Here is a 15741-nt window from a genome sequence, read left to right as displayed (position 1 = left end):
CAACCTTGGGTTACAGTCCGATGCCTAGGCCACCATATGCCTAGGGTACCCTAAATACTCAAAGGCTGTCAAACAGAATCAAAAAATAAAAGATGTAAGGAACCTTAAGCATATCCCCCAAATCTAAACTCAGTATTGAATGACAACTGTGGTTAAACAACAGGTCATATTACAGATGTGTCTCTGCCAATTCCAAGTTCAATCTTGTAACTTAGATCCCTCCAGATGCCCTTCTAGGTTCAGATGATAAAAGACAGCTCTCAGCACAAGAGAACTAGGAGCAAACACAGGATGTTTTCCTGGCTGCGCTTCCCTGCCAATGTTCTTTGCGAATGGCAGTTCTTTATAAGACTTCTTATGTTTTTCTAAGAGTCCTGGGTTAATGCACTGGACTACAAGACAGTTTGAACCGCAAGGTTGGCAGTTCAAGCTCACTAGATGCTCCTCAGAAATCCTATACAGGGTCACTATGGGTCAGAACTGACTCGATGGCACTTAACTACAACAACAACAACATATGAGATCAAAGGGTCAAGAGTTAACAATAGTAGGGAGGGGATTCTAATCATTGAGATGAAACAAAGTGTATTATTTGTTGAATATAAAGCTGATGATCTTGTCTACAAACCTTCACTCAATTCACAATAAAAAGTTAAAAAACAAAACAACCTCCTAGGCATCTCTTGTCAGTCTTACCTCCATTCTTACTGTTCACCTGTATACCTGCCATAACCCTCCCTCCTTTCTTCAACCAATCACCCCAAAAAAGAATTAAGGAGCCTGATCATGGGCTTTGGTTAGTTTGCTACGCCATCAGGTTTAAATGAGCCATCTCAGAAGCAGAAATGGGGGAGTCTCACTACCATAGAAAGAGAAGAAGAGCATGTCCTTTGGACTCGAAGATTTCCTGCACTGACCACCTCTCTTGATCCAGGAGACGGAGAGCTATGACAGCGGAGCCAAGGGTTGTTCTCCTTCAGGCAGGGTCTTGATTGCACAGTAGGCTGCCTCCCAGGCATTGTTTGGAGAGCTGGGTTTGTCAACCCAGAAAGTTAGAGCTGAGTACCTTTGGATTGAGCACTGGCAGAGTAGACAGAGATATCAGTTTGAAGCCTAAGGAGCACCTGACCCAAGCCATGGTGCTTTCAATAACCTCATATATATAAGTGAAAATTGGACAGTGAATAAAGAGAGACTGTAGAATTGATACATTTGAGTTATAGTGTTGAAGGAGAATATTAACAGTATCATGGACTGCCAAAAGAACAAATAAATCTGTGTTGGAAGGAGTACAGCCAGAATGGCTGACTTTGTCTCTCATACTTGGGACATATTATCAGGAGGGACCAATCAGTGGAGAAGGACGCCATGCTTGCCAAAGTGGAAGGTCAGAAAAAAAAGAGGAAGAAGACCCCTAACGCAATAGATTGACACAGTGGCAGCGGCAATGGGCTCAAGTGTAGCAACAATTGTGAGGCTGGTGCAGGAGTGGGCGGTGTTTTGTTCTGTTGTGCATAAGGTCGCTATGAGTCAGTACTGACTCAATGGCACTGAACAACAACATGACTCACAGCACTAACAACAAGTACGTAACTAATAGTTTACTAAAGTGTTGTTTGTTGTTGTTAAGTGCCGTCAAGTCGGTTCCGACCCATAGCGACCCTGAACAGGGTTTTACAGGAGCAGAAAGCCTTATCTTTCTACCGCAGAGCAGCTGGTAATTTCGAACTGCTGACCTTGAGGTTCACAGCCCGCTTCACAACCACTTTAATAAGAGCTCCTTATTAAAGTGTTTAGAGCAGGCAAATGCTGTGTTATATAAAATTTTACAACAGCAATCAAGATAAAAAAGGATGTAGTTGCTGATATTACTTAGGTAAAACTAAACACATCATGGGGTTAGTTCTCGTGGCTCAATGACTTTTAGGGTCATGTCTCCATGGAATTGTACAGTCAACAGGCCTATCACTATTTGTAGAGTTTGTTCTACCCCTCAGTTCACTGAGTAGTGCCTGGGGTCTTAAAAACTTGACAGTGGCCATCCAAAACACAACAGTTGGTCTCTACTTTCCTTGAGAATGCAGGAATCAGAGAAGGAAATGGACTGCAGGTCTAAACGCCTCTATGAACTGTGGCTTCCTTGGCCATAAAACCAGAACTGGAAGATGTCTGGGTATCATTACTGATCATTTTGATCAAAGACTCAATAGATGAATCCTGAACAAAAGGGAGAAAAATTAAGAACAGAATTTCAAATTTCTCATAGAACTAGGCTTACTGGACGGACATTGAAGCTGGAATAAACTCCAAATCTGTTATCCTTAAAACATTTTTGAACTCTGAACCAAACGATCTCCTGAAGTCATCTTCAAACAAAACAATAATGGTTTGGTAAAGAATGTTCCCCTTGAGCACTGCATTCTTATCTATATGAGATCAAACTGACCACAGTAACTCTACACTACAGATGAGTCATTTATGGTAGTGAAATAACATGCGAACAGACCACCGTGACGATGATGACACAATAGTTGAACCTCACTGATGATGATGGCTGTATGGCCAGCTATGTATGCTTCCACCAAAAACAAAATAATTTTCAAAATAATAAAAAGTCAAGAGCAAAAACACTTATTTCCAGATAGACAATAACTACCACGAAAAGTGAACTAAGAAGGAAGCCCTCTCATACGTATGTTCAGTGCTTTCAATGCTGGCTGTAAAATATTATGGGCAGCATTTAGTGCTAAATAACTGAAAACTCTGTAAACCATAATGATCAGGCAGGTAGGAATATTCAATGCAGCATATTCAAGCTCTTGGTGACAGTGATATATTCATTTGCTGGTCTTCAAAGACAAAGAAACGTCACCCTAGAGACAAGTCAATACCTGTGCTGGAAACTTCCATTTTCACTCTTCCAAAGCTAATCTGAGGTTATACACACTTGGAAAACTGACTAATGAATATACTGCACTGCCTCTTCCTCTAGAAGAATCATCATTGGCCTGAAGCCTTCAATACTACAGAAAATAGTTTCTAAATTTCTCTTTACAGGAGAAAACAAAAATGGAACAATCGGTTAAAGACCTTTCTGCAAATTAAAAACTGTAAAAATCAAAACGCAAATTAAAAGTAAAGTCTACTGCCACACTTGAAGATGTCACGTTCGCATTTTCTTCCTGAGTCACATCACAGTGAAGCAAATTCCAGAATCATGCTTTAAGGGATTCTAGGGCAGCCAACAAACATATGAAGAAATGTTAATAATCACTAGCCATCAGAGAGATGCAAATCAAAACAACAATGAGATATCATCTTATACCAGCAGCAACAGCAAAGATAAAAAAAAAAAAAGTAGAGGACAATAAATGCTGGCGAGGATGCGGAGAGACTGGGATGCTCCTGCATAGCTGGTGGGACTGCAAAATGGTCCAACCTCTCTGGAAAGCAATACGGTGCTTCCTCAGAAGGTTGGAAATAGAAATACTTTATGATCTAGGAATTCCTCTACTTGGTATTTACCCACAAGAAATATGACCCATAACACAAGTAGATATATGCACACCAATGTTCACAGCAGCACTATTTACAATAGCAAAAAGATGGAGACAGCCAAAGTGCCTATCAATGGAAGAATGGATAAACAAATTGTGGTACATACACACAATGGAATACTATACTACCTTGAAGGACTACAAGGAAGCTGCAAGCCACCGCATAATATGGATGAAACTTGAGGGTGTTATGTTGAGTGAAATTAGTCACAAAAAGAGAAATACTGCATAGGACCACTACTGTAAAAGACTAAGGAAAAAAGTACCCATACTAAAGGAGCTCTGGTAGCGTAGTGGTTACGAATCGGGCTGCGAACCTTAAGGTCAGCGGTTCGAAACTACCAGCCGCTCCGTGGGAGAAAGATGAGGTTTTCTACTCCCGTAAAGATTTACACCCTTGGAAACCCTGTACAGGGTCGCTATGGGTCGGAACCGACTCGACGGCACTTAACAACAACAACTAAAGGGGGGTGGGGAGGACTCTTTGTTGATTGTTGGGATGTTGGGGGTAGGTAAGGGAAGGGAGGGGAAGGTGGAGCACAGGGCAGGAATTAGACACAGGATAATTTGGGTGCTGGGGAGGGGGGCAATATACAAGTAGGGAGAGGGGAATGGAAGAACAAAGCATGGGAGAACAATTAAGACAGGTCTCAATTGGCTAAGTGGGACAGAGATTAATAATGATATATGCACAACCTTGGAACAACAGGATTCTGGGATACAGAGACTGAGGCATGGTTGGAATGGGGAAAAGGGGGGAATAATGTTAAGATGCTTGGCTGTCTTTTGAACCTTGGTTTTACTTGCGTTATAATATAAAATAGACACTGACGGGGGGAGAGAAAGGAATAGCTAGAAACATCACCATAGAAAGCTTTTAAGTCCGTCTTCTACCTATAAATGATTGGAACACCTAAAATGGGGCTACAACATGCCCAGTGAAGGAGGCTTCCTGCGGAGCCTCTGCGATACATAAGACTATAGGTGGAAGCCTGAACCACATCCAGATCTCCAGAGATGGGAAATTCCCACTTGAAAGGACAAGCAGACCAGCCTGGAGTGGCTAGAAGAACAGAAGATACTTCTTGAAAGAAAGACCTACAGGAAAAATATAAAACAACATAGGCAGACCGACTGTTACTACAAGAACAAGCAAATTGCTTGCCCAGGAAACATCAAGGCAAGTGGTCGGGTCCCCTTAGTGCAAACCCCCTTCCAAGACTAAGACTCAATGGGAATGAATACATGCGCAATTGTGACCACACTCAACACGGAGGGAAAAACAGCAATGAAGTGGTGAGCTAAGCCCTACAATGTTCAATAAACTTCTGTGAACCGGGGTGAAGACCTGGTTGACCAGCAGTGTGGCAAGACCTGGGGACTCTTGGGCCCAGAGTCAGTGACATAGCCACAGAGGACTAGAGTGGAGAGTGAAGTGTCCAGCTGATAAGAAGAGAGGGCATATGCATAAGAACACCCACACTTCCAGATAATACCCACTTGTCCTGACTTCAATGACTGGATGATCAGAGCTCAACCAGAAGTAAAAAGAAGAGGGGAAAAAAAAAAAGTATTCTCATACAATTTAATGAACTTGACCTTCACCTATGGAAGCAGCAGCTCAAAAGAGAGAATAAATCCTTACAGCAAGAATCATTCCCACCCCCCCTCCACACACAAGAGTAGACAGGGATGGGCAACTTGGACATTGGCTACCCAAAATGGGGGGCGGGGGGCTACAAAGTCAAGAAGTGACTGGCTTACAAGCTTTCAAGAGGGAACCTAGATACAGAGGGCCTGGAGGAAAGTAGAATCTCCAGTGAGTAGTATCCAATCTGTCTAGGCGGGGCTGATGCAATGAAATGTAGACAGGTCTCTTGTGATACAACAGTGAATAATTGTTATCAGGACTGATTGTGAAGGTTGGAAATGTAAAGGCAAACGTTTTATAGCAAGGAGGGGAGTGATTAACTTTTCAGTCTAGGAGCGGAGGTCCCTAGGAGAAAAGCAGAGAGCGGGACCCTACCCAGAGAAGCAGTGATGCCTGAAATGGAGTCAGAGATGATGACGTGGAGCGATGGAGCAGCTGGAGATCCAGAGAGGGAGAGTGACTGTGTGCTGAAGACCTCGGGGGTACAGGGGGCAGGATTGCAGGGTATACCCTTTGGTTGATTGATGATGCACGGAGGGGATTGTAACCATGGAAATGAGACGATATATGATAGAATGAATGTAAAATTAATGTTCTCCCATGTAAACTATCACATAATTCACAATAAAACATTTAAGAGAAGAAAAAAAAAGGAGAAATACTGCATAAGACCCCTATTGTAAAAGACTAAGAAAAAAAGAACCCATACTAAAGGGGGGGATTCTTTGCTGGTTACAGGGATGTGGGGAGTAGGATAAGGGTAGGGAGGGGAAGGTGGAGCACAGGGTAGGGAACAGACACAGTATAGTTTGGGTGCTAGGGAGGGGGGAAATACACAACAAGAGGGAGAGGAATGGAAGAACAAAGCGGACGGGAAAACAATTAGGCAGGTTTGCATGGGCTAAGTGGAACAGAGGCAAATAATGATGCATGCACAACCTTGGAACAACAGGGCTCTGGGATACAGGGACTGAAACATGGTTGGAATGGGCAAAAGGAGAGAAATAATGTTAAGATGCTTGGCTGTCTTTTGAATCTTGGTTTCGCTGGCATACCATTATAAAATAGCCGCTTGAGGGGGAGAGAAAGGAATAGCCAGAAATATCACCATAGAAAGCTTGTGAGTCCATCTTCTGCCTATAACTGATTGTAATATCCAAAATGGAGCTACAATTTGCCCAGTGAAGGAGGCTTCCTGCGGAACCTCTGCATTACATAAGACCATAGGTGGAATCCTGAACATCATCCAGAATCTTCTGAGGTGGGAAATTTCTACTTGAAAGGACAAGCAGACGAGCCTGGAGTGGCTAGAAGCACAGAAAATACTTCTTGAAACAAAGACTGAAAAATACAAAACAATAATAGCAATCTGACTGATTTAAAACAAGCAAGTTGCTCACCCAGGAGACATCAAGCCAAGTGGTGTGGTCCCCTCAGGGCAAACCCCCTTCCAAAACTAAGACTCAATGGAAATACACGAGCAGACATGCACTCTGACTGGTGACCATGTTCATCACTGATAAGGGGAAGTGAGGGAAAAACAGCAATGAAGCTACGAGCTAAGCCCAACAATGTTCAATGTGGAGACCTGGTTGGCCAGCAGTGTGGCAAGACCTGGGGACTCTTGGGCCCAGAATCAGTTACATAGCCATAGAGGACTAGAGTGGAGAGTGAAGCGTCCAGCTGATAAGAAGAGAGGGCATATGCACAAGAACACCCACACTTGCAGATAATACCCACTTGACCTGGCTTCAATGACTGGATGATCAGAGCTCAACTAGAAGAAGAAAGAAGAGGAAAAAAAGAGTAATCTGATACAATTTGATGAACTTGACCTACACCTATGGATGCAGTAGCTCAAAAGAGAGAACAAATCTTTACATCGAGGATCATTCTCATCCTCTCCATACACAGAGTAGACAGGGATGGGCAACTTGGACATTGGCTACCCAAAATGGGGGGGTGGGCTACAAAGGCAAGAAGTGAATGGATTACAAGCTTTCAAGAGGCAGCACATATGCAGAGGGTGCAGAGGAAGGTAGAATCTCCACTGAGTAGTATCCAATCTGTCTGGGCAGGGCTGATGAAAGGAGATAGGGACAGGTCTCTTGTGATACAATAGTGAATAATTCTTATCAGGACTGACTGTGAGGGTTGGAAATGTAAAAGTAGATGTTATATAGCTAAAGGAGGGGTGTGATTGACTTTTCATTCCAGGAGTAGAGGTCCCTGAGACCATCAAGGGAGAAGAGCGGAGTGTGGGACCCTACCCAGAGAAGCAGTGATGCCAGAGATGGAGGCAGAGACGATGTGGAGAGATGGAGCTGCTGGGGATTCTAGAGCCAGAGAGGGAGAGGGGCTGTGTGCTGATGGCCAGTGGGGCAGGCTTGCAACCCTTTGGTTGGTTGCTGATACATAGAGGGGATTATAACTATGGCAATAAAACAATATACGATAGGATGAATGTAAAGCTAATGTAAACTATCACATAATTCACAATAAAACATTTAAAAAGGGGGGGGGGGAGGATTCTAGATTCATATTCCTGCCAATAACAACCTCATTTCCAAGAAAAACTTTCTGAAGACAAGTTCTCTCTAAGAGATTTTCTTATTTCTATTGTAAACCAATACTTTAGATAACTTTATACATATCAGATCATAATCTTAAATCTGAAAAACATCTTAGTCTTGAAAATAAAGAATGCATGCCATCTGCCTTTTCTCAGTGACACCACTTATTCAAATGAAGCCACGGACAGGACGCAGTCATCCTCATACAAAGCAAGGTTTAAACTATATAAGCCATCCATTTTTACCCTTTGTGATTGGGCTGCAACTTTGTGGGGGAAGGAGGTGAGCTTAAAACTAAGGAGTCAGGAGTTTGTCTACCAGGACCCCCAAAGCCTCCATGTCATGTGACAAGCATTTGGTTTTCAAATATGTTAGCCTTCACTGCAAACACAAGCACTGACGCTAACCTGTGTTGACTCAATGCAGAAAGGACTTTAGAATGATTTGAGGATGAAAGGAAGTCAGGGAATACTGTTTACCGGAAGAGTAAAGAAAGCAGGGTGCTTTGCCTCGTCTTCATATTTGCCTTCCGTGGAACTTCCAGCCTCCATTGACTTGGACGTGGTGTTCTTCCCAATACCCATCATTAAGAGAAAAGAAGTGGTTTTCCGTAGCCGTTGGACTGAGGTGGCTGGAAGTGAAGGCCCAGTCAAAGCAGGTGCCCAGGAGTCAGAGTCAGCTTTTTCCAGTGCCAGCAGCACCCAATTCTCAGGCCAGACTGAGTCCCACACGCGCCATCTCTTAGCACCTAGACAAAGAGAGAGCAGCAAATGACCTCAAAACGCACAAGGCAACACACGACACATTGCCATCTGCCTTCCTGCACATAGAAGGAATCTCAGCACAAATTATACTCCAGGCACCCCAAAACAAATGATTTCATGACACTTTTCATGGCTGCACCCCACTTCATTTAGTCACTATTTCTGATTCTGATGAGAGGGACCAATAAATGGGGATTTAAAAAATCAGCATATCAGGAAGAAAATATAGCAAAGGTATTTCTCTGCCATGCATACAGCATATCTGTTATAGCCCAACACCACCCAGTAGAACTTTCTGCAATGATGACAGTGTACTACATCAGCAGTCCAATACGGGTGATCACCGCTAGCAACGTAGCAACTGAAATATAGTTACTGCAGCTGATGAAATGCAGTTTTTATTTAATTTAAATGTAATTACTCTGAATTGTAATAGCCACGTGTGGTTTTCAGCTACCTTTTTGGACAGTAAAGACATAACCAATTTATCATAATTGAATGATTATTAAAATATTTCTAAATTCTCTATTTGTGTCCAATTGAGCAGAAGGTACTCAAGCATAAAAAATAAGAGTTAAAACTAAGATAGAATTAGTCTCTTCAACTAATGGTGCTGGCAAAACTGGAAATCCACTTGCAGAAAATGAAACAAGACTCATCTCTGACACCACAGAGGTTTACATTTAGATCTTTAATCCATTAGATTAAAGATCTAAATGTAAAGCCTAAAAATATAAAGATCATCAATGAAAACTGGGGGACAAACTTAGGAGTTCTAATATATGGCATAAATATGCTGTCAGACATAACTAAAAACACACAAAACAGTAGAAGATAAACAGATGCCTGGGACCACCTAAAAAATTAGACACTATGTACATCAAAAAATTTTGCCAAAACAGTACACAGAGAGCCCACAGACTGGAACAAAAGTTTTGAAACAACATGTCACACAAGGGACTAATCTCTAAAATTTATAGAAAACTACAACACCTCTACAAGAAAGAGATAAACTACCCCATTAAAAAATGGTTAGAGAATATGAACAGACACTTCATCAAAGACGACATTTAGGTAGCCAACAAATATATAAAGAAATGCTCACGATTATTATTAGCCACTGTTGTTTAAGTGCCATTGAGTAGGTTCTAATTCACTGTGACTCTGTACAGGGTTTCCGAGAAGCAGCTGGAAGGTTTGAAACACCAACCTTGTGGCTAGCAGTACAGTGTTTTTCCTACAGCACCACAATGAGATATCATCTCATCCCAGAATTAATAGCAAAGTTAAAAAAAAAAAGAAAAAACACACACAAATGCTGGTAAAGGTATGGATAGTTTGGGATCTTTTTACATCGCTGGTGGGACAGCTAAATGGTTCAATACCTGTGGAAAACAGTATGGCACTTCCTCAAAATGTTAGAAATAGAAACTTAAGAAAAGGTTTTCATACTAAGAGATACATTCTTTAATGATTACCAGGGCTGTGAGCAAGGGGAGAGTAATTTCATTGGCTGGAGGATAGACACATGTTAACTCGGGTGACAGGGAGGTTAGCAGAAGAATGATGCAGACAGGTGAAGACAAAGGGAGGTGTGCAAGGGCTAAAGGGAACAGAGTTAAATAGTGTTATATAAACAACCTTGGAACAGCAGTGTTCTGTGGGAAGACACACGGGTAGATACACAGGCTGAGGGTATGGGAGGAAGAGTGGGAGTATACCCACAAATATATAAGGTTTGAAAGAGGATATGTATTTACCATTCCTGCACATACGACTATGAATGTGGTAGAGCATAAAGCAGTCAAAATGATGACAATTTCTTAGATATTGTCAAACATCTTAAGGCAATGAGTTGTTGGGCCTGGGAGCTCAGGACCAGTCTCAAGAGTACACCAAGGTCAACAGACATAACATAGTCCGCAATGACAATGGTCTACATTCCACTTTGGTGAGTAGTGTCTGGGATCTTACAATCTCATGAACAGCCATCTAAGGTGCAATTATTGGTCTCTCCATGTGTGGAAGAGTGATGAGAACTGATGATGCCTGGAATCAATTAGTACAATAGACTAATGGAACATGTACATATCAGTCTCCACAACTCTGAGGCCAGAAGAACTAGATGGTGCCTGGCTACCACTACCAACTGCTCTGAAAGGGATCACATTAAAAGATCCCTGACAGAGTGGGAGAAAACGTAGAACAAAACTCAAAATTATAAACAAAGAGACTGGGCTTACTGGTCAGAAAGAGACTGGAAAAACCTGAGACAATGGCCCTCAACTACCCTTCATGTCCAGAAAGGAATTCACCCTTATGGCCTAATTTTCAGCCGTACAGGTGGGACAACAACACTAGTAAGGTATGCTTACCATGGAATGGACAGTCATTCAAAAATCACAAAGGCAACACTTACTTAAAGACATAAAGTTGAGAAGGGATTAGAAGGTACAATGGAAATAGGAACCACAGGGAGGAAGTGGGATGAGTGTTGTGGCATGGAGGGGATCGCAATCACTGAGATGAAACAAAATGTATCATTTGTTGAATGTAAAACTGATGATCTTTCAAGGTCTGTAAACCTTCACTCAATTCACGAGAAAAAGTTTTTGTTTTTGTTTTTGTTTTTTTCAAAATCTACAATTAAGTAGTCATATAGAGTTCCAAGAAAGTAGCAAGAAGAACTTTGCAGGGGCTAAAATGCCACAGAAAGTAAAGGGAGTCAAACATCAATCAAATGATGATCTAAACCTAAAGAAGAAACTAAACAACAAAAAAGATGGTGTGCAGAATCAACACTTCTAGACCTACCTATCGGTCAGTTCGTTGTTTTGTAGTGGTTTGCATGTTTCTATGTCACTGGAAAGCTATGCCACCAGCATTATAAGTACCAGCATAGGAACTCATGGTGAGAAGGTTCCCAGTGGAGCTTCCAGACTAAGACAGACTAGAAAGAAGGCCTCATGATCTACTTCTGAAAACTAGCCAATGAAAACCGTATGAAGCACTTCTCTATTGTCCACAAATACTGTCCAGCTGTGTGCTGGAAGATGAGCCCCTAGGTTGGAAGGCACTCAACAGACAATGGCTACAACAATGGACTTGACCATGAAGATGACGATGGGCTGGGCCATATTTCATTCTGTAGTACACAAGGTCATTATGAGTCAGAGCAACTGGAAACAACAAACACATAGAGGGGATAAAGACAGAAAGTGCAGGCCAATGATAGGGAAAAGTGCCAGGCAGAGGGTAAGGCAGAACTCTAGGGCAATTTCATCCACAAGGTCAGTGGTTCGAATTCACCAGCTGCTCCTCGGAAACTCTATACAGGGTCGCTAGAATCAGAACAAACTTGACGGTACTTAACAACAATGGTGTATATCTTACAGACCAACACTTTCCAACAGAAGTTTCTACCTTGATGAAAATGCACCACGTCTGCACTATTCCAATCGGCACTAGACACATGTGGTTACTAAGTACTTGAAACTTCAGGGATGGAAAAGAAAGTAAAAAAAGAAGACAATGGACGCTGAACAAAGAAACATATCCTTGGGAATTGGGTGGTAAAAAGTCCCAAAATGACAGAGTACTCCACACCCACATATACAAGTCTGAGATGAAGGAAAGCCTCAAGGCTAGAAATTGGGCACCAGCCTGAGATCAGAGTGTTTCACTCCTATAGGCCAGGCTTGCTGTGAGTAAATGCCAAGGTCCAGAGGCAAAACCACAAAAGATAAAAGGGAAGGGCGGAATTGGATGTAGAGTCTGTGTTAAAATTTTTGTTAAAACCCAAAGCAAAATAGCTTAGGGAATCTCCACCGGGGGATGAGTTTGTCAACCACTCACCACCTCTCTCACTGTTGCTGGTTGCCATTGCATCAATTCTGACTCATGGTGGCCCATCCATGTGTGCAGAGTAGAACCACCTGTCCCATTGGGTTTTCAAGTCTGAGGCCTTTCAGAAGGAGATAGCCAGACCTGTCTTCCCAAGCATCTCTGGGTGGGATCGAACTGCCAACATTTCGGCTAGTAATGTAGAGCACTTAACAGTCTGTGCCACTCAGGGTGACTCCTCTCTCCCTGTTGTTTTTGTTGTTATGTGCTGTGGAATCGGTTCCGACTCATAGAAACCCTGTACAGAATTTCCGAAGCTGTAAATCTTTATGGGACCAGAAAGCCTCATCTTTCTCCTGTGGAGCAGCTGGTAGTTTCAAACCTCTGACCTTGCGGTTCACAGTCCGATTTGTAACCACTATGCTACTAGAGCTCCTTTGTTGTTGTTGTTAAGTGCCATCGAGTCGGGTCCGACCCATAGCGACCCTGTGCAGGGTTTCCGAGGGTGTAAATCTTTACGGGAGTAGAAAGCCTCATCTTTCTCCCGCGGAGCGGCTGGTAGTTTCAAACCGCTGACCTTAAGGTTCGCAGCCCGATTCGTAACCACTACGCTACCAGAGCTCCACACTCCTTGCAAATTAAGAGGGACAATCAAAGCCAATCAATTATTCAAAAAGAAGAAAAGAAATCAACTATAAAAGTAACTTTGTCCACTTTATCAAAGACCTTAAAAGGAAATACTCAGCAGACAAGTTCTGCAATGTCCGGAATTTCCAGGAAAGTGAAGCAAGGACTTCTAGGTCAGTCACACCCAGCAATTTGATGACACTTAAGAAAATGCTGAGGTCATGAGAGAGCACATTTCACAAAGGATGAAGAGGATGACAAATAACAATCAGAGTTATAACAGTTTTCCAGAGATGGTCGAGAGCCAGGTACATCTCAGGCCTCTCATTGTAAGTTGTTGTTAAGTGTCATGGAGTTGGTTCCAACCCTTTGGGTTTCTAAGGACCGGCTGGTGAGTTTAAAGTGTCGACCTTGTGGTTAGTGCTTATCCTACAGTGACACACCAGGGCTTCAATTATATATGTTGTTTTTATTAAGTACCATCAAGTTGGTTCCAACTCAAATCCTGTATAGGGTTTCCAAAGAGCAACTGGTAGGTTTGAACCACAAACCTCGAGGTTAACAGTCTAGTGCTTATCCTACACCACTACACCCCGTTATATTTAAGTGCCAATTATTTCTCACTCATAGGCATATTTTCACTTGAGTCCCAGACTAACTCTACAGAAGTGGAAACTGGGCTTCAGAGAAGTTAAGTAACTTGCCAAAGGACACACCAGTTTCAGAGATGGAGCAGGGTTTAAACTTGAATCAGTTGTTTGTGACTATTTATATAAGCAAGACTTAAGACTATCCTTTAAATGCTCAATTACAGTCGACCTCCTGAACGAAAGCCTGAACAGAAATGTCGCTGTGGCTCTGTCTCTGCATGACTCTTGCTGTGATTTCTTCCCTCCTACTGATTTCTGAGGAAGCTCCAAGAGGCAAAGGACTGCCTGGACTCCCTTATCAGGGGTGAGGTCCACCAGGAGCACATTCAATCAAGATCTCCAAAATCTATGCAATTCTGTCTGCACCACAGTGATTGCACAGCCGTCAGTCACCCCATCCTTCTCTGCATTAGTACTACAAAAGCATATTCACTCATTTCTGCTTTTTTTTTTTTTTTTTTCCTTAAATGTTTTATTGTGAATTATGTGATACTTTACATGGGAGAACATTAGTTTTACATTCATTCTATCGTATATCGTCTCATTGCCATGGTTACAATCCCCTCCATGCAATCCTTCCCCCGTACCCCCCAGGTCTTCAGCACACAGTTGCTCTCCCTCTCTGGATCTAAAGTCTCCAGCTGCTCCATCGCTCCACATCATCATCTCTGCCTCCATTTCAGGCATCACTGCTTCTCTGGGTAGGGTCCCGCTCTCTGCTCTTCTCCCTTGATGGTCCTAGGGACCTCTGCTCCTAGACTGAAATGTTAATCACTCCCCTCCTTGCTATAAAACGTCTACCTTTACATTTCCGACCCTCACAAACAGTCCTGATAACAATTATTCACTATTGTTATCACAAGAGACCCCGTCTGCATTTCATTGCATCAGCCCCACCTAGACAGATTGAATACTACTCACTGGAGATTCTACCTTTCTCCAGACTCTCTGGATCTAGGTTCCCTCTTGAAAGCTTGTAAGCCAGTCACTTCTTGCCTTTGTAGCCTCCCCATCCCCCATTTTGGGTAGCCATTGTCCAAGTTGCCCATCCCAGTCTACTCTGTGTGTGGAGGGGGTGGGAATGATCCTTGCTGTAAGGACTTGTTCCCTCTTTTGAGCTACTGCTTCCATAGGTGTAGGTCAAGTTCATCAAATTGTATGAGAATACTTTTTTTTTCCCCTCTTCTTTTTACTTCTGGTTGAGCTCTGATCATCCAGTCACTGAAGCCAGGATAAATGGGTATTATCTGCAAGTGTGGGTGTTCTTATGCATATGCCTTCTCTTCTTATCAGCTGGACACTTCACTCTCTGCTCTACTCCTCTATGGCTATGTCACTGACTCTGGGCCCAAGAGTCCCCAGGTCTTGCCACACTGCTGGCCAACCAGGTCTTCACTCGGGTTCACAGAAGTCTATTGAACGTTGTAAGGCTTAGGTCACCGCTTCATTGCTGTTTTTCCCTCACTTCCCCTTACCGGTATCGAGCGTGGTCACCAATCAGAGCGTGTATTCCCATTGAGTCTTAGTCTTGGAAGGGGGTTTGCACTGAAGGGATCTGACCACTTGCCTTGATGTTTCCTGGGCAGGCAAGTTGCTTGTTCTTGTAGTAACAGTCGGTCTGCCTATGTTGTTTTTTTATTTTTCCTGTAGGTCTTTCTTTCAAGAAGTATCTTCTGTTCTTCTAGCCACTCCAGGTTGGTCTGTCTGCTTCTATTTACCTTTACAATGAGATCCAAGGCTGAATGTGGCTGAAGGGTTAACTGTGAAACCTATCACTGGCCTCCCACCCCATTGTAAACCCCCACTGTGCTGAGCTTTCCAATCTCTACCTTCTTTGAAGGTACTGAAGCCCTCTTCTAGCCCCAAGTCTTTGTAAGCGCTGTCTCTACAAAACAAGCACCGCTACCACTGGGTAGCTCCCACCCATGGTAACTTCCTCCAGATCTCCACTCTTATCACAAGCCTGAGACCATGAAGATGGTTACAACACACTGAGATGATGCCCGCCTGTCTACCCCCAGCCAAGCAGCTGCAGGAACAAGGCAATCTGCAGAGGCTCACCAATGGGGCCCTGGC

General features: G+C 43.0%; 1 protein-coding gene across 1 annotated transcript in view; it reads right to left on the bottom strand.

The window, feature by feature from the left end:
- SLC23A2 (solute carrier family 23 (ascorbic acid transporter), member 2) overlaps positions 1–8526 on the bottom strand; it is an 80807-nt gene extending 72281 nt beyond the window's left edge. Inside the window, exon 1 of the mRNA XM_006870411.1 lies at positions 8261–8526. Within this exon, the coding sequence (XP_006870473.1) occupies positions 8261–8368 (108 nt within the window). The 5' untranslated portion in view covers positions 8369–8526. The remainder of the gene's footprint in view (positions 1–8260) is intronic.
- Positions 8527–15741: the final 7215 nt, after the last annotated feature.

This window comes from Chrysochloris asiatica, unplaced genomic scaffold (assembly GCF_000296735.1).
Source record: "Chrysochloris asiatica unplaced genomic scaffold, ChrAsi1.0 scaffold00141, whole genome shotgun sequence".
Lineage (NCBI taxonomy): Eukaryota > Metazoa > Chordata > Mammalia > Afrosoricida > Chrysochloridae > Chrysochloris > Chrysochloris asiatica.
Note: the sequence above shows the minus strand (reverse complement) of the source record. Positions and strands in the feature narration are given on the sequence as shown.